The sequence below is a fragment of the Nyctereutes procyonoides genome, unplaced genomic scaffold, assembly GCF_905146905.1.
Source record: "Nyctereutes procyonoides isolate TBG_1078 unplaced genomic scaffold, NYPRO_anot_genome, whole genome shotgun sequence".
Classification (NCBI taxonomy): Eukaryota; Metazoa; Chordata; class Mammalia; order Carnivora; family Canidae; genus Nyctereutes; species Nyctereutes procyonoides.
Genome location: NW_026575121.1, coordinates 8,762,815 through 8,784,613, shown reverse-complemented (window position 1 = coordinate 8,784,613; position 21,799 = coordinate 8,762,815). Strand labels below are relative to the sequence as shown.

The window sequence follows — 21,799 nt, the reverse complement described above, 5'->3', positions numbered from 1 at the left end:
ACCACTACCAGTAAATCACCATAAACTGACTATAGAAACCTGATAGAGAAACCATATTATCTGGAAAAACTGATGAGGCTAAAGTATTTTCAGCTTTCATGAGAATGAGAGTTTTTATTTTATTTTATTTTATTTTTAAAGATTTTATTTATTTATTCATGAGAGACACAGAGAGAGAGAGGCAGAGACATGGGCAGAGGGAGAAGCAGGCTCCATGCAGGGAGCCTGATGCGGGACTCGATCCTGGGACTCCAGGAACATGCTCTGGGCTAAAGGCAGGCACTAAACCGCTGAGTCACCTAGATGTCCCAAGAGTTTTTATTTTAATGTGAATAATCATGTGTATAATTTTAGAAATAATACTACTAACAAATTTGGTTGGAGTCATAGAGAAAAGAAATATTATCCTCAAAAGGTCTCCATATGATTTCAAAGCAATGGCACCTGGGAAATAAATTATCCTTGTATTATCCTTGACCTATAAGTGGAATATAAGATACCATAGTAAAATTTAACTTATTTTACAAATATATTAATGATTTGGGTCCCCCCTCAAAATTTAGTAGAACAGTATTTTCATTGGAAATTAGAAAGGTGATATTTAACAGATTGATGAAATGATAAAATGCAATCCTCAGATCACTTCTAACATGAGCTATGTAAGGGTAGAGACAGATGAACTAGCATACAGAACTACCTTCCTTCTGATCTCTGCAAAAGACATCAAGAAGAGTGATTTCATAAGAGGGCAAGGTAGCCCTCATGGCATCTTCCGTATATTTAATTTTAAGATAAGCTCCCTCTCCCACTTCCTTAATTCCCTTTAAAAAGCCAGTAGATCTACAATTAAGTCATAAAAACTCATTTCAAAATATATTTTCAGTGGGTTCCAAGACTTGTCACCTCCTGTACAGTGTAGAAATTTACTTTCTCTACATGTTTATAGCTAAAGACCAAGGATATCACTACTATTTTAATCTCTTCACTTTTATTTTCTTCATGATTTCATAAACTTGGATCCTATGCTTCTTCATAGATTTTATTCAAGCTCTGGCCAATTCAACCAATAGGCACAAATTACCCTAAAGCAGTATTGAAAGGAATCTTTTCAACACTTTGAAGGGTGAGCTGCTAACAACACTTTCTATAATCCAGAGTCACAATATGTGACTGGTTTGAATGTCATTAAAAAAAAAAAATTCTTAATGTAAGTTAACAATAAGAAAGTTTAACTAAAGAATAAACTAAAAATGCAAAATACAACCTAAAATGTACCTAACTAGTATTACATCCACTTAAAAAATTGTTTAAAGAATAAAAACAGAGACTTTGCTGTAAGTAAAAAGATCCACCCAAAGCCTAACATATAGAATCAATACATTAGTAGGATAAAATGTCTTAGGAGATACATTACAAACAAATACACATGAGAAAACTTTACTCAGTAAAAACACCAGCTGTAAGTTTGCTTTTTTATCATACTATATACAACATGTACATTCACAAAAATAATTCAAAAGACTTAGGAATAAATTTAACCAAGAAGATAAAAGAAAACTATACAACATTGCTGAAAGAAATTAGAGACAAATATATGAGAAGATATTTGTGTTCACAGATTGAAAGACATACTAAAATGATAATACTACCCAAAGTGATCTATAGATTCAGGGCAGTTTCTATCAAAATCTCAACAGCAACTTTTTCATAAATAGAAAAACTTATTCTAAGATTCAAATGGAAACTCAAGGGATCCTGAATATTTAAAACAATCCTGGAAAAGACAACAAAGTTGCGGGTCTCACACTTCCTGACTTCAAAACTTACCACAAAGCTGTAGCAATCAAAACAGAGTGGAATTGAGATAAGGATAGACAGATAAAATAAGGGAATAGAAGAGAAGGCCCAAAATTAAACTCTTGTATATATGGCCAATTGATTTTTGACAAGAATGCCAAGACTAGGGCAGCCCAAGTGGCTTAGTGGTTTAGCACCACCTTCAGCCCAGGGCCTGATCCTGGAGACCCGGGATCAAGTCCCACGTCGGGCTCCTTGCATGGAGCCTGCTTCTCCCTCTGCCTGTGTCTCTGCCTCTCTCTCTCTCTCTCTCTGTCTCATGAATAAATAAATAAAATCTTTAAAAAAAAAAAAAAGAATGCCAAGACTATTCCATGAGGAAAAGATTGTCTTTTCAACAAACGCTGCTAGGAAAACTGGATATCCATATACAAATGATCTGAAGCTGGACCCTTACTTTTCACTGTGTACAAAAATTAATTCAAGATGGATCAAGGGATCAAAGACCTAAATGTGAGACCTAAAACTATAATACTCTTAGAAGAAAACATAGGGAAAATTCATGATATTGGACTTGGCAATGACTTATTCTATGTAACACCAAAAACATGGGCAACAATAACAAAAAGATAAATTAGACTTCATTAAAATTAAAAATTTCTGTGCATCAGTGGAAAGTATGAAGAGTGAAAAGACACCTACAGAATGGGAGAAAATATTTGCAAATCATGACTGAAAATGGGTTAATATCCAGAATATATAAAGAACTTCTAAAACCCAACAACAAAAAGACAAACTAACTGAAACATAGGCAAGGAATCTGAATAGGCATTTCTCAAAAAAAGACATACAAATGGCCAATAAGCACATGAAAAGATGCCCAATCTCATTAGTCTTTAGGGAAATGCAAATCAAAACTACTAAGGAGTTACCACCTCACACATTGCTGGTGGGAATGTAAAATGGTGCTGCTGCTCTGGAAAACAGTTTAGCAACTCCTCAAAAAGTTAAACACAGAATTACAATACAGCAGTATCATTTCTAGGTATATACCTAAAAGAAATAAAAGTAGGAATTCAAACAGATACTTATACACCAATGTTTATGGTAGCATTTTTTACACTAATCAAAAGGTGGAAACTACCAGTGTTCATCAACATTTAAAAGATAAGCAAAAAGTATTATATCTATACAAGAGAAAATTATAAAGCCATATAAAGAAATGAAACTGATATATGCCATAACATGAATGAACCTTGAAAACATCATGCTAAGTAAAATAGAGACAAAATGACAAAAAGTGTATGATTCTACTTAAAAGAGATACATAGAATAGGGAAATTCATAGGGACAGGAAGCATAGAGGCTACCAGAGTCTGGGGTTGGGGGAATGGGAAGTTATTCTTTAATGAATACAGACTTTCTACTTGAAGAAAAATGTTCTGGAAGTAAGTCAGACAAAGAAAGACAAATACCATATGATTTCACTTAAATGTGGAATCTAAAAAACAAAATGAAAAAACAAACAAAAAGCAGAAACAGATCTGTAAATACACAAAACAAACTAGTGGTTGCCAGAGGGGCGGGATGAGGGGGATGGGTGAAAGAGAGGGAGATTGAGGAAAGAAATTTAAAAATTCTGGAAATCAATAGTGGTGGCAGTTACACATTTAATTCCAAGGAACTGTACGCTTCAAATTGGTTAAAATGGTAAGTTTTATGTATATTTTTCCACAACAAGAAAAAAGTCTCTTCAGTGAAGACCTAATTATCTCCCACTGCTGCAGAAACCCATTTTGTTTAGATTTCCAAATTACTACTAAATGTGTTCTGCGTATGTATGCACCTGCAGGTAAATTGAATCTCTCTTGAAAAGCAGACCCTGGTATGTTGTGCACAGGAGATGTCCCAGAATGCATTTTCAAAAATTCCAAATAAATATAATTGTACTCCAAATTGCTGTTGTCATTTATGTACATCAAAATTAACAAGTCATAACTCAAGGAAGAATATTCTTAGGTTCTACTGATGGTCCAAATATGTATGTCTACAGTCCAAGTGCTAAAAATGAACGTCATACCTGATAGAGCATGATGGGTTCTATGTTGTATCCTAAGTTATCTGCAAAGTTCTTAGCAATGACTGTTTTTCCACAACCCTACAAATGGAAACACAATCATTCAAGGGATAAGTCAAAACAACCAAAAGTCAGGAAACAGAAATCTGCAGTGAGACTGCTATTCTTACTTTTCCTCCAATTAAACATATGTCCTTAACCATGTGAGACTGCATCATTTCAGCCAATAGTTGTTTATGGCTTAAAGTCTGTATAAAATGGTCTGATGCACAAGGTTGATTTATTGGCCTGGTCCCAGCTGGCACCTATAATTAAAGAGAAGTAAATATAACATGCATATGTTTTTCTCAAAACATTAGTAAATGAAAGCACATAACTATGCTTTATAAGCCCCTAATAATTCCTTGCTCAATTTAATTCTGTACTGTTTTTGATATTTTAATACAGCAACAAGTATTTTCTCATTTACAGATCTGATCATCATTACCATCAGCCCTCCAAATCAATCATCCCTTTAAAATTAAAGCTCTGCACTGTCAGATATTTTCATAAGAATCATGTCATTTTCAGGCTATTTATAACTTATAATTACAATGTCACTACTTGAGAATGAAGCTTTTTGTCCAAATTCCAATGCTCAGTACAGAATTTAGAGTCAGTCCATCAGGACTCTCCAAAGTCACCACTGACCTCCTGATTTTTAAAATCCATGTCTACAAATCCTTTTCCACTCTTAGCTTACCACTCAGAAGCATCTGTTCTTAAAATCTCTCCTCCCATCCTTCACACCTACTTCTTTTATTTCCTATCTCCTCCTTATTAGTCTCCTGGGGACCCCACTAGAAGATTTCCATGTTCTGCTGAGGACTCAGGACTTGATCATACTGTACGCAGCATGAACCCTACAGAATTATAAGTTTGGAAGTGACAAGCGCAGATTTGTATTTAAGAAAGATCATCCTGGTGGTAACAAAAAAGGCTAACTGGAAGGGACTGCAGGCAATGAAGTCAGAAAGCCATTATCAAAGGGAAACAAATAATGAAATCTTGTTCACACCTCATGCCTCTGGACAAACTGTTTAAACTGCCTCAAGTGTCTTATCACCTTTCCACTCCTGACCACTGGAAAAATCCTATGTCATCCTACAAGATGTATATATATGTACATATATTCCACAGCCATTCCAATGTAATCCTTACTCATCTGATTCTATTTAGACCATCAGCCTAGTAAGGTCATTCATCTGAAGAGACAGCAGAGCGTAATGGAAAGTGATCCTATCTAGAAATCTCATCTGTGATGTTTCTCAGCTGGTGGCCATGGGTGAATCAATTACCCTCTTTACATTTCCGCTTTCTAATCTATAAAATGGACAAAATAAAACCTGCCTCCAGGGTTATTGGGGGATTTAGTGGCATAATATATGCAAACAGGCAAATATAGTGACTAATACAGAGTGGGCACTAATAATTCTTAATACAGAGCCTGGCTCACGGTAGATATAATCAATGTCCAGTTTGATGAATGAATAAATACATTAATAAGTATTAATAATATCATTAAAGCACATAAAAAGTTTATAATTAACGTGTACTCTGGCACATAAGAAGGCAAGCATTTTTCTTTCCTACATTCGCTTAAAATTCACTTAAGTCTGTGTTTTTCAAGCTGTGTTTCTAAGGGACAGTTTCTCATCACCTCTTGGGCTTCTCAGGGCCCTCAAAGAAAAAGAGGTAGAGCAAGCAGATGGAGCTCTATGACCAAATATCCTTCCCTTCTTCTAAACACTTTGTAACTAGAACAGCTCCTCTTTTAACTGTTGCATGTAGCTAAGAAAGATTTTATTTGAATAGAGTGGTCCTTAGCTGCTAAAATATGTTTGAAAACACTATTTCTTACTAAGGACTCAGAATACACAATGCTTTATTCAGTACTTAATTTGATTTTTCCAGAGGTCAACTTTGGTTTTTGATGAAAAGCTATCCCTGTGTTTCTCCTGAATTTTTCCAGTTTACAAACATACATGACTGTGGAGCCATAGATAAATAGAGATACAGATATATATATAGATGTGACATTACAGAACCAAAGAAAATTTATAAGAGGATGATAAACCCAATTTAGGTTATAAAAATGCGCAGAACAAAGCACATCTTAGAAAGTATAAAGCTTGATCTGTTACCTGAATGGTCACCTCTTTTTCTGCAATCCGGACAGTCACCGCAGCTTGGGGGACAGGGCTTTCCACCAGCCTCTCCACTCTTAACACCTCTTTAGGAAGCATAGAGCTATCTGAATCTTGGAGTTCAAAGCGCTATAAAATTACAAGAAAATCATGTAATTTACATTTTATTTATTTATTTTTTTAAGATTTTATTATTTATTCATGAGAGACACACAGAGAGAAGCAGAAACATAGGCAGAGGTTCGAGAAGCGGGTTCCTCACAGGGAGCCCAATAAAGTACTCGATTCCCAGACTCTGGATCAGGACCTGAGCCGAAGGCAGATGCTCAACCACTGAGCCACCTAGGCGTCCCTACTTTTTATTAAAGTATTAATGTTGGATATCCGGAAGATTCCATCTTAATTAGAACTGAAACTCACTCTATATTATAAAAATAGAGGTAAAAAATTAATGAGTATTTTTTCCTGTTTTTACAAATGCCATTCTCTTTAAGCCAATTAGTAAAGGTAATATGCAAATAGTCCCTAAAATTTACTAAATGACAGGAAATGGAGACACTGAATTCCTGCTAGCAGTTTGCAGCCTACACTTCTTGTTAATCAAAGGTTCCAGTTTCCTGGAAAGGACGATGAGACTCTTGACAACATGTCAAAGTAAAATAAGACCTATTTTGGTTGATTTCTTAAATCAACTGACGTTAATGTTGCCTAAAATTAATGAAACCAGAACTTCCTGAACACCACTCTGCTGTTTGCTTATGTGGTTAGCCTAACTGATTACAATAAATTCTAACAGTCTTTCAGAGTATCACTCATGGTCACCGTGCCTTCTATGGTGTATGTTCTCAGTATTTATCAAACTGGTTGTAAAAGACCAAGACCATTGATTCTTTCTCCATGTGGATCAGTTATCAATGTTCTAACACTTGGTTACAGTCCTCATACCAGCTGGTTATATTTTTTAAAAATGCACACAAAGAATACAAACAAGTATATGAAAAATGAAAATACTAATTAAAAATTAATTAAATCCTATGCCCTTGGATAATAGCAGCATGTTCAAGATGAAAAGCTTAATTCATTTTTAGTATCAAATAGGCAGAAATTATTCCTCCAAAATACTACCATAGTTTTAGAACATTATCACTATAATGAAAGAACTGAACCTCAATGCAAGAATAGATCACTGCTTATCCAACAGAATGACACAACTCCAGAAGTCAGAAGTACTTAAGACAATTACTTATTACTTTAACCTAAGAAAAATTGTCTATTTGTGCTACTATTAAAAAAATATGTCTTATATATTATGCATTTTATACATGCAAATTCCCATAGTATTGCATAATTTGGTAGGAGTTGCTTCCACGTAGTAGACAAATAACAATTATTGACACTTTAATTTCATGCAAAAAAAATGCTATACTGTATTTTAAGGGAAGTTCAATAGGAAAAGAGTAAGGCCTTAGCCAAGTAAATTCATTAGAATTTAGAACCTAGAGCTGTTAAATTCTAGGAAAACAAATATATTAGCTTAAAGGTATACCCACCTACCATAACGTCAGCCTAACTTGACATAGCATTGATTGCAGGGAACTTATATTCCAGAAATGAACACTAATGCCTTGAACCACTTGCTATACCTGTTATGTCCTTATAAATAATTCAAGCTAAAATATTTCAGTAGAATTAAAATAGTAGGCTGGAATACCCTAAGATAGGAAAAGAACTCAAGTTGCAAGATGAATTACCACCTGCTGGCATAGGAAATTTAAAGGACTATTAATCAAAAAGGTAATTGAGGAGTAAAATACATATATAATTCTCACAGACTACATGTTAGCAAGAAATAGAAAATCAAATAAACCAAAGTTCATTTACTTTACCATTTTACATTAATGAGTTGCTCCTATTAATTCTGGCATGTCATTTAAACAAACAATACTAATGTATTTTTTGATACACTTTCTTTGGGATTACATTATTTGTTTTTTTTTTATTTTTTTTTTTTGGATTACATTATTTGAACCATAAAATATAATACAATGAAAGGGACTGTTAATTACATGTTGGTCTGTAAGGCCTCCATACTCACCTTCCCAAGTCCTAATCCTGTCCCTCCAAACTATTCATTTTCTTTATATCTTTTTCTAGGATGTGGAGCACTAGAAAAGAAATTCTCCATACCCTATTTCCCAGTTACCAAAAAAGTATGTAGCCCCCAGTCTGTGCTGGGCTCCTTCCCAAAGCCAATCAGCAACTAACACAAACCAATACTACTCTCCCTTAGGATCATCTGAACCAATTCATTCCTGTGTCAATAGGTCATCTAGCTGCCTTCTCCAACCACAACAGAGCCTTCAGGCACATACCCCTCCATTCTTTGCTAGAATATAAACTCCACTGACAAAATAAAAATATATCTATTGGGTTCACTCAAAACCTCCAGAACCTAGAATCACACATGGGGCATAGTCAATGGTCAATAAAGGTTTGTTATATGAACAAATAAATGAAATTCTTTCCCTTTAATCTTCAAAACCATCTCTATTTTCAACAATCCTAACTTCTTTTCCCACCATCTCAGTAGAAAAGACTTTTACTTTAATTATGAGCAAGTGGAAAGCCACTATAAGTCTGTTTTCTCCATCTCAGTTAATGGTAACTCCTTCATTCCAGATGCTGGGTAGAAAAATATGTTCTTCCATTATTCCAAACCAAGGCACAATGGTGCTCTGAAAATGTCGTTTCCTGCCTTTCCCAGATCATATTTCCATAAATATTTTCCATGTATTCCACAGATTATATCCTTTCTTCCTATGAAGATGTTTGTCTTCCCATTTCAAGAAACAAACGAAAAGCCATTTCTTGATTCTATATAATCCTTGACTGACCCACCATCTTTTCACTTTTCCCCATTTTTATAAGTAGTATATAATTACTGTTTCCATTTCCTTATCTCTGATTTACCATCCAGCCCACTGATTTTTTGGCTTGCATCCCCACCACTCCACTAGCATTATTCCTGGTAAGTTCACCAATAATATTCTATTTGCCAAACTAAAATAAATAAATAAAACTAAATAAATAAGTTTTCCTCCTATTTTACTGTTCCCTCCTTCTCAGTCTTTCCAGTGGGTTCTTTTCCCTTAACTGAGCAGTGTACACAGGGTACCTCAAGGGTAGATTTTTCATATTTTCTATATTCACTGTTTAAATAACCTCATCCAGTTTCAGACTACAAACCATCTGTATGCTGACTACTCTTCCTCTGCCTCATTTGAAGGTTCTCCGCACATGTCCAATTCTTAAATGTTGTCTCTACCAGTGTTTAGTCTTTAGATAGTATTTCTTCTCACCATATATTCAACTCTTCGGGTTTTTTCACCCATGTGATCAATTCAACTAATACCCATACATTACTGACTCCCAAGTATTTATCTTTAATATCAAAAGAGCTCCAGATCCATATATATGTTTTCAAGTCTATGAGACAGACACACTTGGTTCTACCTAAAAAGGACTGAGAGCCAAAACACAGTACTAGAAGGTACTAGAAGACCAAATATACTTGTTAATACACTGCAACAAAAGCATACCATCTCAAAGTAGAGCAGATTCACAGAGAGTATTTTCTTTAAGATATCCTTAACTAAAAGCTAGGAGTGATTTTATGTATATAGAAACATGTTTTTAGAGCATCAACATCATACAGTGAGTACCATCTGAGATTTCTCTCAGATTCCTTTTAGCCATTTTAATAGTTTGTTTAGGAAAAAATGATGTTCTGAATTTCAGCTAACTATATTTTCAGTGAGTAATAATTTTTCCTTAAAAATTGTCTAAGTGGTTATGCTAAAATCCAAATGAATATCTAATTCATATTCAATTATCCATTAATTTCTATGACAATGTAGGTCAGAAAATGATTATCCAGGAAAAGTTATATATGCACCTTCTTGGTTTACAATATATAATAATATTTCTAATTCTTAATTCAATATCCTTCCCCAATTCAACAACATTGCCTTAATCTTCACCTCTGGTAATTCAAAATTATTTAAGAATATATAAAATTTCGTTCCTGTGAACAAAATAGCTTGAGAAAACAGAGAAAATTAGAATAACAAATGGGCCACATGGACTGTGCCAGGACAGAACACAAAAATTATACCAATAGATAGACTCCTACCATTTTTAAAAAGAGTGATTTAACACTTTGATCTGGTTGTATGTATCAGTGTGTAAAGATCTCACAAAAAGAAAGTTCTTTAGGTTCAGACAAATGAATTTAAGCTCTCTATCCATCTTTATGTATGTTCCTTAATTAGCTCTATACACAATTAAAGCAAAAAAAGATAATCACTTTTCTAATCGTATCCAAGTAATATTCTGTTTTCATTTTTTTAGGCTCTAAAATAAAATTTAAATTATTTACTGTTTGTAATATGGACCTTTAGTCATTTTTCTATGTTCCTCTTAATTATAAAGGCCAAAACAAAATGAAATAATACTAGCTACTTTCTTTAGAAAACTCAACTCCTTAAAGGTATTCTTTAACTCATCTCTATGACTAATTGTTTTTTTTTCTTTAATTCCAGTAGAGTTACATACAGTGTTATATTAGTGTCAAGTGTACAATATAGTGATTCATCACTTCCATACATTAGCCATTACTCATCATGATCCCCTTACCTATTTTAACCATCCCCCCACTCACCTCCCCTCTAATAACCTGTTTGTTCCCTATAGTTAAGAATCTGGTTTTTGGTTAGTCTTTTTTTTTTAGTTGTTCATTTGTTTTGTTTCTTAAGTTCCACATATGAGTGAAATCATATGGAATTTGTCTTTCTCTGACTTATTTCTCTCGTTATACTCTCTAGCTTCACCCATGGCAAGATTTCATTCTCTTTTATGGCTGAATAATAAATATTCCATTGTATATATCACTGCAAGAGTCTGCATTTCCATCAACACTGTACAAGTGTTCTTTTTTCTCCACATCCTCACCAACACTTGTGGTTCTTGTGTATCTGATTTTAGCCATGTTTACAGATCTGAGGTGATATCTCATTGTGGTCTTGATTTGCGTTTCTCTGATGATGAGTGATTCTGCACATCTTTTCTTTTTTTTTTTTAAGATTTTATTTATTTATTCATGAGAGACAGAGAGAGAGAGAGAGAGAGAGAGAGAGAGAGACAGAGAGAGACAGAGACACAGGCCGAGAGAAGCAGGCTCCATGCAAGGAGCCTGATGCGGGACTCGATCCCAGGGCCCTGGATCCAGGATCACGCCCTGGGCTGCAGGCGGCGCCAAACCGCTGCGCCACCAGGGCTGCCCTGCACATCTTTTCATGTCTGTTGGTCATCTGTATGTCTTTGCAAAATATCTGTTCATGTCTTCTGCTCATTTTTTAATTGGATTATTTGTTTTTTTGATGTTGAGTTGTTTATACATCTTGGATAATAACCTTTTATTGAATACATCGTTTGCAAATTTCTTACCCCATTAAGCAGTTTGTCTTTTGGTTTTCTTGATTGTTTCCTTTGCTTTGCAAAAGCTTTTTTATTTTGATGTGGTCCCAACAGTTTATTTTTTGCTTTTGTTTCCCTTGCCTCAAGAGACATATCTAGAAAAATGTTGTTATGGCTGATGTCAGAGAAATTACTGCCTATGCTCTCTTCTAAGATTTTTATGGTTTCAGATCTCACATTTAAGTCCTTAATCCACTTTGAGTTTATTTTTGTATATAAGTAAGAAAGTGATCCAGTTTCATTCTTTCACATGTAGCTGTCCAGTTTTCCCAACACTATTTGTTGAAGAGACTATCTTTCTCCCATTGTCTACTGCCTCTTTTGTTGATTAACTGATCATATAATTGTGGGTTTATTTCTGGGCTTTCTATTTTATTCTATCGATCTATGTGTCTATTTCTGTGCCAGTACCATATTGTTTTGATTACAATGGCTTTGTAGTATATCTTGAAATCTGGAATTGTGATCTCAGTTTTTTTCTTCTTTTTCAAGATTGCTTTGGCTATTTGGAGTCTTTCATGATTCCATATAAATTTTAGGGTTTTTTTTTCTAATCCATGAAATATGCTGTTGGTATGGTGATAGGAATTGCATTAAATTGTAAATTACTGTGAGTAGTATGAACACTTTAACAATATTTGTTTTCCTAGTACATGAACACGGAAAATGTTTTCCATTTCTTTGTGTCACCTTCAATTTCTTTCATTAATGTTCTATGGTTTTCAGAGTACAGGTTTTTTGGATTTTGGGTGCAACTGTAAATGGGATTTTCTTAATTTCTATTTCTGCTTCTTTATTATTAGTATATAGATATGCAAAGGATTTCTGGATATTGATTTTCTATCCTGTGAGCTTATTACTGAATTCATTCATCAGTTCTAGCAGTTTTTTGGTGGAGCCTTTAGGATTTTCTCTATATAATATCATGTCATCTGCAAATAATGAAAGTTTTACTTCTTCCTTACCAATATGAATGCCTTTTGCTTCTTTTTGTTGTCTGATTGCTGTGGCTAGGTCTTCCAGTACTATGCTGAATAAAAGTGGCAAAAGTGGACATCCTTGTCATGTTCCTGATCTTAGGGGAAAAGTTCTCCATTTTTCACCATGATGTTAGCTACGGGTTTTTCATATACAGTCTTATTATATTCAGGTATATTTCCTCTAAACCCAGTTTGTTAAGGGTTTTTATTATGAACAGATTTGTACTTTGTTAAATGCTTTTTCTCTATTGAAATCATCATATGCTTTTTATTCTTTCTCTTATTGATATGATGTATTACATTGATTGATTTGTGAATACTGAATCATCCTTGCATCCCAGGAATAAATCCTACTTGATAGTGGTGGATAATTTTTTAAATATATTGCTTGGGGCTCTCTGTGCCTCCTGGATCTAGGTTTCTGTTTTCTTCCCAGATCAAGAAGTTTTCAGCTATTATCTCTGCAAATATACTTTCTGCCCCCTTTTCTGTCTCTTCTCTTTCTGGGATCCCTACAATGCAAATGTTATTATGCCTGATGGTGTTGCTGAGTTCCCTAAGTCTATTTTCATTTTCTATTATTTTTTTCTCTCTCCTGTTCCATTTGATTGCCTTCCATTATTCTGCCCTCCAAGCTGCAGCTATGTTCTTCTGTTTCCTCCAATCTATTATTTATTCCATCTAATGTGTTTTTATTTATTTTTTTCAAAGATTTTACTTATTTATTCATGAGAGACAAAGAGGAGAGAGGCAGAGACATAGGCAGAGGGAGAAGCAGGCTCCCTACGGGGAGCCTGATGCAGGATTCAATCCCAGGACCCCAGGATCATGACCTGAGCCAAGGCGGATGCTCAACCCTTTAGTCACCCAGATGTCCCATTCACCTAATGTATTTTTAATTTCAGTTATTGAGTTCTTTATCTCTGATTGGTTCTCTTTTGTTTTCTATCCCTTTGGTAAGGGTCTCGCTGAGGTCCTCCACTGTTTTCTCAAGTCCAGTGAGTATCTTTATGACCATTACTTTAAATCTCCACCAAGCATATTACTAATTTTCATTTTACCTCTTTTGCTGTGAATTTGTCCTTTTCTTTCACTTGGGAAATATTCCTCTGTCTCATTTTGTCTAACTCCTGTATCTATTTCCATGTGTCAGTACAGTCAGCTACATCTCTAGGTCTTGAAAGTAGTGGCCTTAGAAGAGGAGGTTCTACAGTGCTCTGTAATGCAAAGTCCCCTGTTCACCAGAACCTGGCACTTCAGGGGTGTCTTCCATGTGTCTTACATGCATTCTACTGTTATGGCTGAGCCACTTCTGCCTTCAATCCAGTCATTTGCAACAGCTCTCCTTCCCTGTTGTGGACAGGGTTTGATCCCTGTGTTGTAAGTGGACCAATCTGGGGCCACCTTGGGCCAGTCCGGGGCAAGAGTCACTTTGTCAAGGTGCTCATACCTGTTGGAGCTGTTTGCACACTGCCAGGTTTATGGCATCACTTTGGGTGTGCTCTGGTCATGATGTATAGGAGGGGGTGTGTCCACAGAACGCAGGGGCAGGGCACACCGTTAGCAAGTTAGGTAGGCTGTATTAGTGCTACACTAGTTCATGTAGTCCACTATTAGTCCATGTACACTAGTCCATGTAGTCCATCTGAGGGATGGGGAGAGAAATGGTACCTGCCAGCATTTTTTTCTTGGAGAAGTCTCCCAAGGATCCCTGTTTCTCCACCACATGCTCTGAAATTAGTAACCAAATCTTCCTCCCATTTACCTCAGTATTTTTCAAACTGCTATTTCTATGTTGTATTTCAACTGTTATGCTGTCTTTTTAAGGGTGGGTCTCAGACTGCTATTAGCCTCCCAGAGCCCAGACCATAGATTTTCAAAGTGCCAGGTGTTAAGCCCCACTAATTGTAAGAACTCACAAAATTCAGCAACTCTGGTTTTCAAAGCCAAATGTTACAGAGATGCATCTTCCCAGTCCAGGTCTCCATACCTGGGGGACCTGGTATTAAGAGCCTGTACTTTCCCCCTCTCTGAGTCCTGTGTGTCCCTCCCACCCACAGACAGTTCCCCAGGTACATTTACCTCCTGATCACATCTCCACCTTTCCTACCCACTTTGATGTGGCCTCTTCCCCATATTTAGCTGTGGAGAGTCTGCTCTGCCAATCTTTAGATTGTTTTCTGGGTTATTTACACTGATGTGGGGGTTATCTAGTTGTATCCATGGGACAAAATGCCCTTAGCATTTTCCTACTCCACCATCTTCACTGAAAATCTAATTTGTGTAACTAGTTTTGAAATCAGAGATCAGAAACACATCAAAGTGGCTTCCTTATAAAAATAAATACCTTTGTTTATAACTGAATTTTCTATGCACTGTAGATCTTCTCTCAGTTGTATCACAAGAGTCCACATTGCTTCATTTATCAGACTTTGCCATGACATTTTCCTCATCCCTGACTATTTACCCTTGTTCCTCAGGCACTGAGCACTGTGCTGATGGGCATCCAGGGAGCACATCTGGAATCACAGCCTCTTTCTTAAATACTACATGCTCTATTTCAATGACCAATGCCAACTTAGTTCAGATGTTGGTTAAATCAAAGATGAATTCTAGTTTTTTCAGCGCCTAGAATACAACTTAAACTATATTTTTCCCTTTCTTCATTATGCTAATTTAGATTCTTTCCCCAAATATACTTCTTAGCATATATAAGGAAGAGCTTTTTACTAGTTTTAAAAAACTTGCTAAAGTACCTAGAATCTACTTCTGATTTCTCACTATCACTAGCTACATAGAGAATACTTTTTTTTTCTGTATTCCCTTTGTAGATTTTGGGATAGGGAAGAAACAAATACTACTCCATTTGTTTAAGGTGGTAAAATCTTGGCCTCCAGAAAATGAAGGGCCTATACATACAGGCAACAGCTTAGTGTTCACGTTCTACCTACTGCTTAGAAATCTGTTCCTTAATCCAAAGTGCAAAGAAAAACAAAAACTATCTTTCATAAAAAGGAATTAATTTGGGTAAGTCAATAAATCTCTGCCAAGAGTCAACATGTCTAAATATATTGTTATAAATTATGACTGGTCCTTTAGAAAACACTACCATTAAACTATACAATGAGGAAACTATGCCATGCATATTTTGAAATAAAATCATGCTCCATATATTATGAACCACATATGATAAAAAATAAAGAGTTTCATTAGTTTAAATAACAGGTGTATAACAATTTCCATAGTTTAATATAAAGGACTCACTTTTCAAGTTAATAATTTAAGTTATAGGCAGATAAATTTTACCTTAGTGTCATATGGTTATATTTGTTTTTTAAATTTATTTATTTTGAAACAAGGTGTAGTGAACATTCACTTTATAAAATGTTTTATCTTGAAATAACTTCAAAGTTATAGGAAAGTTGCAGGACACAGTTGGAAGAATGTCTCTTTTGCCTTCACTCAGATTTCTCAATGATTACCATTGTAGCACATTTATTCCCTCCTTCCTCCCTCCAGCAGCACCTCCAAACCCATTATCATTGGTATTTTTCTGAACCATTGAGGACCAAGCTGCAGATATGATGCCTCATCACCCCTAAACATTCTAGTTCATATTTCCTAAAATAAGAACTCGGGACAACATAATCACCACATAAGCTTCCAGATCAGGAAATCATTTTAATAGAACACTGCTATCCAATCCACAGACTGTATTCAAGTTTACCAACTGTGCCAACAACGTCACTTTTTCCTATCTGGTCCAGAATCCAACGCAGGGCACATGTTGCATCTAGCTGTCATATCTCTTTAGTCTCTTTCAATCTGAAGTAGTTCTTTAGCTTTTTTGACTTTTATGGACTGGAGAATTCTGAAGAATACAGGCCTTTCATTAGGTAAGATGGCCCTCAACCTAGGTCTATACCATACTTTCTCACGGCCAAACTCATAAGATGAATCTTTACCCAGAATGTCCCTGAAATGAGGCTGAACTCTTCTCAGCTCAACACTCAGGAGGGACACAATGTCAGTTTGTTCCACCTGGTCAAGTTGCTGTTTACCATAAAAGGATCATTTTCTTCTTTTGTAATCAACTGAGTATTTTGGTAAGAGATATTCTTATATTACATCAACATCCTATTCTTTTTTTTAATGATATTTATTTATTTATTTATTTATTTATTTATTTATTTATATGAAAGAGAGAGAACATTAATGGGGGGGGGAGAGAGAATCTCAAGCAGAGGCCCCCTGAGTGTGGAGTACGATGCGGGGCTCAATCTCACGACCCTGAGATTATTGCCTGAGCTGAAATCAAAAGTTGGACGCTTAACTGACTGCACCACTCAGGTGCCCCAATATCCTATTCTTCATAGAACATCCACTCACCAGCTTTAAAATCTTTGATGAAAAAAAAAAAATCTTTGATGACTCCTGCCTAAATCAGCTACCACTGGTGGTTGCCAAATGGTGGTTTTCTGTTTATATAATTCCTTTTGCATTCATTCAAGAAATTTTTCTTCTCCCTCTTATATTTATTTATTCACTTAGATCAATATGAATTTTGGGACTCCTATTTTGTTCGATGGTTTATAATTAGTTGTTACCATTGTTTATTTTGAGGCTAAACTTGTCCTCCATTTTAGCCAAGAGAAGGCACTTCAAGCTGACTCCTCTGTCACTTTGGCATATCAACATCATTTGTGAAACATTTCCTTACTTTCTGGTACAGTAAGACGATCCAGGTTCATTTCATTTTGTACCTTCTCTGTGCTGAGCCTTGAACCAGCTCTACGTCCTAGGAGTCCTGATTCCTTTTAGGAAGCGTGGTATTTAGAAACCGAGGTCTCAGCACTTGGCATGATCATTGCCACTGGAGTGTCAGATTTTAGGCGTTCTTAGAGGACAGAGCTAAAAAATATGTGTCTGTATTCACAAATACACTGTATCTATTACTCTGTTTAGATATATTGAAAAAAAGATGAGTTCATTCTAATTCCTCCAATTCCAATTTAATACCTCAGGAGTCTTTCTTCCCCTCTTCCTTTCTATATTTATAAATTCTAATTTCAACGGTAAGAAACACAGCTCTTATAATCCTCAATATATTCACTCGCTCAATTGATTTACTTATTTGTTAAATGTAGCTAATGTCCCAGCCACACCAACTACTTCTGTACTTGTTTCCCTATCACTGCCACTCCCGTGCCTTCATGCCTGGAAAAAAGAGAGGGAAAAGCAAGGGAAGGCAAAGGAAAGGAAAAAAGATGGAAAGTGAAAAGTAGTAAGGGATAAAAGGGAGAAGTGAGAAGAAGGGAAAAGAAGGGAGGAGAAGAGACAATGGAAAAGGAAAGGAAAGTGAAACAGATACGCATTTTTTTTAATTTAAATTCAAGTTAGTTAAAATATAAGACACTTACTTTTAAAACACCTTCCACAGCCATCTTCCCTTCATGTCCCAGTAAAATAGTGTACGGGTAAAGCCACTGGATTGCATGTTTGATTGACATCATAGGAAAAGAATCCTATTTAGGAGCAAAAATGCATAGGAATGAGGAATATCTAAAATAATCACAGAAAATTGATCTGAAATACATATATGACATTGAAATTGCCTTTAAACAATAACCAACAAGTTTCTCATGTTTTCTAGAAGACTACACAAGTAAATACTCATTACTTCCTCTTCTCTTCCTGTTCCACACCCTTTCCCTGGGTAAGCTCACCCACTCCCACCTTTCAGCTGCCATCTATCTGTTAATGGCTCCCATGTCTCTGCCTCTGATCCTGACCTCTTTCCTGAGCTCTAGACTTGAACTCTCAATTGCCCAGATGTGACTCTAGATTTTCCATTGACTCCCATTCAGCATATCTGAAACTAGAAGTCTGAACACATTTCCCTACCTTACTCACCCCAAAGTAGCTTCTCCTTCACTTTTATTCCAAATCTGAGTTAGTCTCATTCACATGTACTTAGCTTCACAGTTATAACTGTAAGTTAGATGTACTTGTAACTCTAAAAACTTTCTTCCAAATCAAACTGTCTTCCCAATTCTGTTCACTCTACTTTCAGAAGTCTATTAACAAGGACAATTAGAGAAATTTCAGTATAGGTTGTCTATTAGATGATATTGTAGAATTACTATTAACATGATGAGGGGTATGTTTAACAGTTCTGGTTATGAGAAGAACATTCGACAGAATTCTTACAAGTTGCACACTGAAGTTTATAAGAATACTGACCACAATTTACTTTTAAATGGTTCAGAAAAAAAGAGAAAGCAATCAAATGTGGCAATATGCTAAAAATTGGTGATTCTAGTTGAAGGCACTGTGGATGTTCATTTTACTATTTGTGAACTTTTTTTTTTTTTTTTAGATTTGAGAATTGTAAAAATAAAAAGTTCCAAGCAAAAACAAAAAGAAGGAAAAGTGAAAGACATGCTAAACAGGAAGAGGGAAGCTGTTCTAAATATATAGAACAGGATAAGGGATCCCTGGGTGGCGCAGTGGTTTGGCGCCTGCCTTTGGCCCAGGGCGCGATCCTGGAGACCCGGGATCGAATCCCACGTTGGGCTCCCAGTGCATGGAGCCTGCTTCTCCCTCTGCCTGTGTCTCTGCCTCTCTCTCTCTGTGTGTGTGACTATCATAAATAAATAAAAATTAAAAAAAAAAGTAAAAAATAAAAAAATTTAAAAAAAAATTAAAAAAAAGAACAGGATAAACAATACCTGTAAAACCTAACTCAGTCTCAGGAGACATAAATGAATAGCAACAACAGTTTAAAAATAAACGTCTTAAAAATAAATAAATAAATAAACGTCTTGTCCTGGTAATATTCCTACTACCTGGGATGATGCTCTCCTTAGCAGAATCTCTCCTGTTTGCTCCTTAGGCCACCATGCTCTCCCCATCCCTCCTCCCTGCCAGCAGAGGTATCATCCTCCAACATGTATCTGATTACTATACACTTCATCTACTTAATATCTCATGGGCCACTTCTTTCACCCCATAAAATCCAGAAGCTGCACTCACCATGCCAAACACTTGACAATAAAGTTCTAACCTCTCTCTCTTCACCATACACACTTGCTCTAGTAATATAACTCAGCATTCTTCAAACATACCAAGTCCTTTTGTGATTCAACACCTTTGTAAGTGCTGTGCCTCCTGCATGGAGGGCATTTCCACCGCTCCTGACACAGCTCTCATGACCTCTGGTAAACTGTAGTGGACAATGTTAATGCTCCACCAAACATCTCAGATCTGTTTTTATCCTTTCTGAATCTCTCACCTTTCCCTTTCAACAGCCAACAGCTGCAGGGCTTTTAAAGAAGACTGCTCTTGAACTCCTAAAGCCAGCTTTGCTACAGGCCGAGAGAGCAGCTAGCACCTGGAAATTTGTGTCCCTTGCAATGACCACTGAGCAATGACTCCTGGTGCCTGAGGGTGAAAGTCCCAGCTCCCTGCCTCAGGTAGGAGCAAGTGTGAGGCACAGTTTAGACTACAATATGCCTCTGCAAGCTCTTCATGCCTCTTCAGGTGGAGTCCTCCTTCCCTCTGTGGAACTTTTAGCCTAGTTGCATGTCTACCTTCCCTCCTCCAAGGCTGGAAGCTCTTTAAGGGCTCAGGACATGTTGCTGGTCTCTGTCCAGTTTACTGCGCTACAGCCAATTAATTGCAGGTCTTATAATATTTATAGAAGAATATGACATGGCAAACTGAAGTGATTAATCCCCAAGGATTAACTTTTAAATATTCTTCACCACATTTGGGTATACAAGTCATTAATATATTTTATACATACCAGGATTTGAACTGCAGCTGGTAAACTATCTAAAGGAAAATCTGGAAGTCCAAGAGTAGAAGATTCTTGGGAACAAAGAGTGGTGGCAAAGGACAGGAGCTGAGAAATTCTAAGGGAAAAAATAAAGTGATGTTAAATGTTATTCTAATAGTTTTAATATATAAAATGTGTGTGTTTTTAAAATGTAAAATGGCTGAGCCAATTTAATTAATCTAAAAGATGACACTTACTATTAAATTCTCAAGAAACAACAGCTTCATGTTATAATATTCCATTTAAAATTCAGAAGCTGATTAGATACAGAGGTGTATTTCTTATTTAAAAGATTATTTTTGTTTATTTATTTGAGAGAAAGAAAGAGAGAAAAAGCAGAAGTGGGAGCAGAGGCAAAGGGAGAGGGAGAAGCACCCTGCTGAGCAGGGAGCCCAATGCAGGGCTTGATCTTGGGGGCTTGATCCCAGGACCCCAAGATCATGACTTGAGCTGAAGGCAGATGCTTAACCACTGAGCCATCCAGGTGCCCCCAGACAGATTTCTTAAATATGACAATGTGTGAGGTTTTTCACAACCTGGCCCAAATTTATCCTGCCAACCTCCCCTCCCACCCTTCCTAATCCAAACCTGAATCCCTGCCACCAGGAGCTTTTTATAGCCTCAAGAAGAAGGCATGCACTCTCATATCCCATGTTTTAAAAATAACTTCTTAGAATTCCTTACTTCCATTCTTTATCTGGCAAAAGCATACTCATTCTTTAGAACCCATCTCAAATGCCAATGTCTTTTTGAAATTAAGACGCTTACTATACAATATTAAATGAATATATTTCCATATCTTTAAACTCCACTAAGTCTTGTTTCTTGCCTTCAAGAATCATGTCTTATTAACCTTATCATTGGTACTTACCACAGCTACTGAAAAATTCTCCAAAGAACAGTTGTTGAATGGATGAATTAATCAATCAACGTGCAAAACAAACGAATTCAATGTTAAGTGTCCAGATATTTTTAAGAGTCTGTGTGTGTATGTGTGTCTCTGGATGTGTGTGTAACTGAAATACTTACTTCTCAGCAGAGACACTGGCTCCAACTGAATATAACAGTTTAAGTTGGTCCTAAAATAACACAAAAACATCAAATCAATAAGGAATGTAACAGACTAAATGCAAATTTTTATATAAACATTTCAAACTTTGAATGGACACTAAGTAATAGCAAAAAAAAATCATTTCTTGATATTTTTTAATCCATCAGATAAATAACACCACAATATTTTTTCTTCCTAGTTTCTGGAGATTTTCTTTACCTTTTATCTTGTTCTCTCCATTAACTAAGGAAAGGGACATACAAACACAGTAATATTTTTATAAAAGTAAACAAATATAAATAGAAAAGGTACTTTAAAAATAAGTGATCCTTG

General features: G+C 35.8%; 1 protein-coding gene across 2 annotated transcripts in view; it reads right to left on the bottom strand.

Moving 5' to 3' along the window:
• The window catches only part of VWA8 (von Willebrand factor A domain containing 8), a 342,943-nt gene that overhangs the window by 256,673 nt on the left and 64,471 nt on the right, over positions 1 to 21,799 (bottom strand). For both annotated transcript variants that reach the window (XM_055335701.1, XM_055335702.1), the window contains 6 exons: positions 21,445 to 21,494; positions 20,383 to 20,491; positions 17,996 to 18,100; positions 6,058 to 6,189; positions 4,045 to 4,179; positions 3,878 to 3,955 (listed from right to left, as the gene is read on the bottom strand). In XM_055335701.1, coding sequence (XP_055191676.1) covers positions 3,878 to 3,955; positions 4,045 to 4,179; positions 6,058 to 6,189; positions 17,996 to 18,100; positions 20,383 to 20,491; positions 21,445 to 21,494 — 609 coding nt within the window. The remainder of the gene's footprint in view (positions 1 to 3,877; positions 3,956 to 4,044; positions 4,180 to 6,057; positions 6,190 to 17,995; positions 18,101 to 20,382; positions 20,492 to 21,444; positions 21,495 to 21,799) is intronic.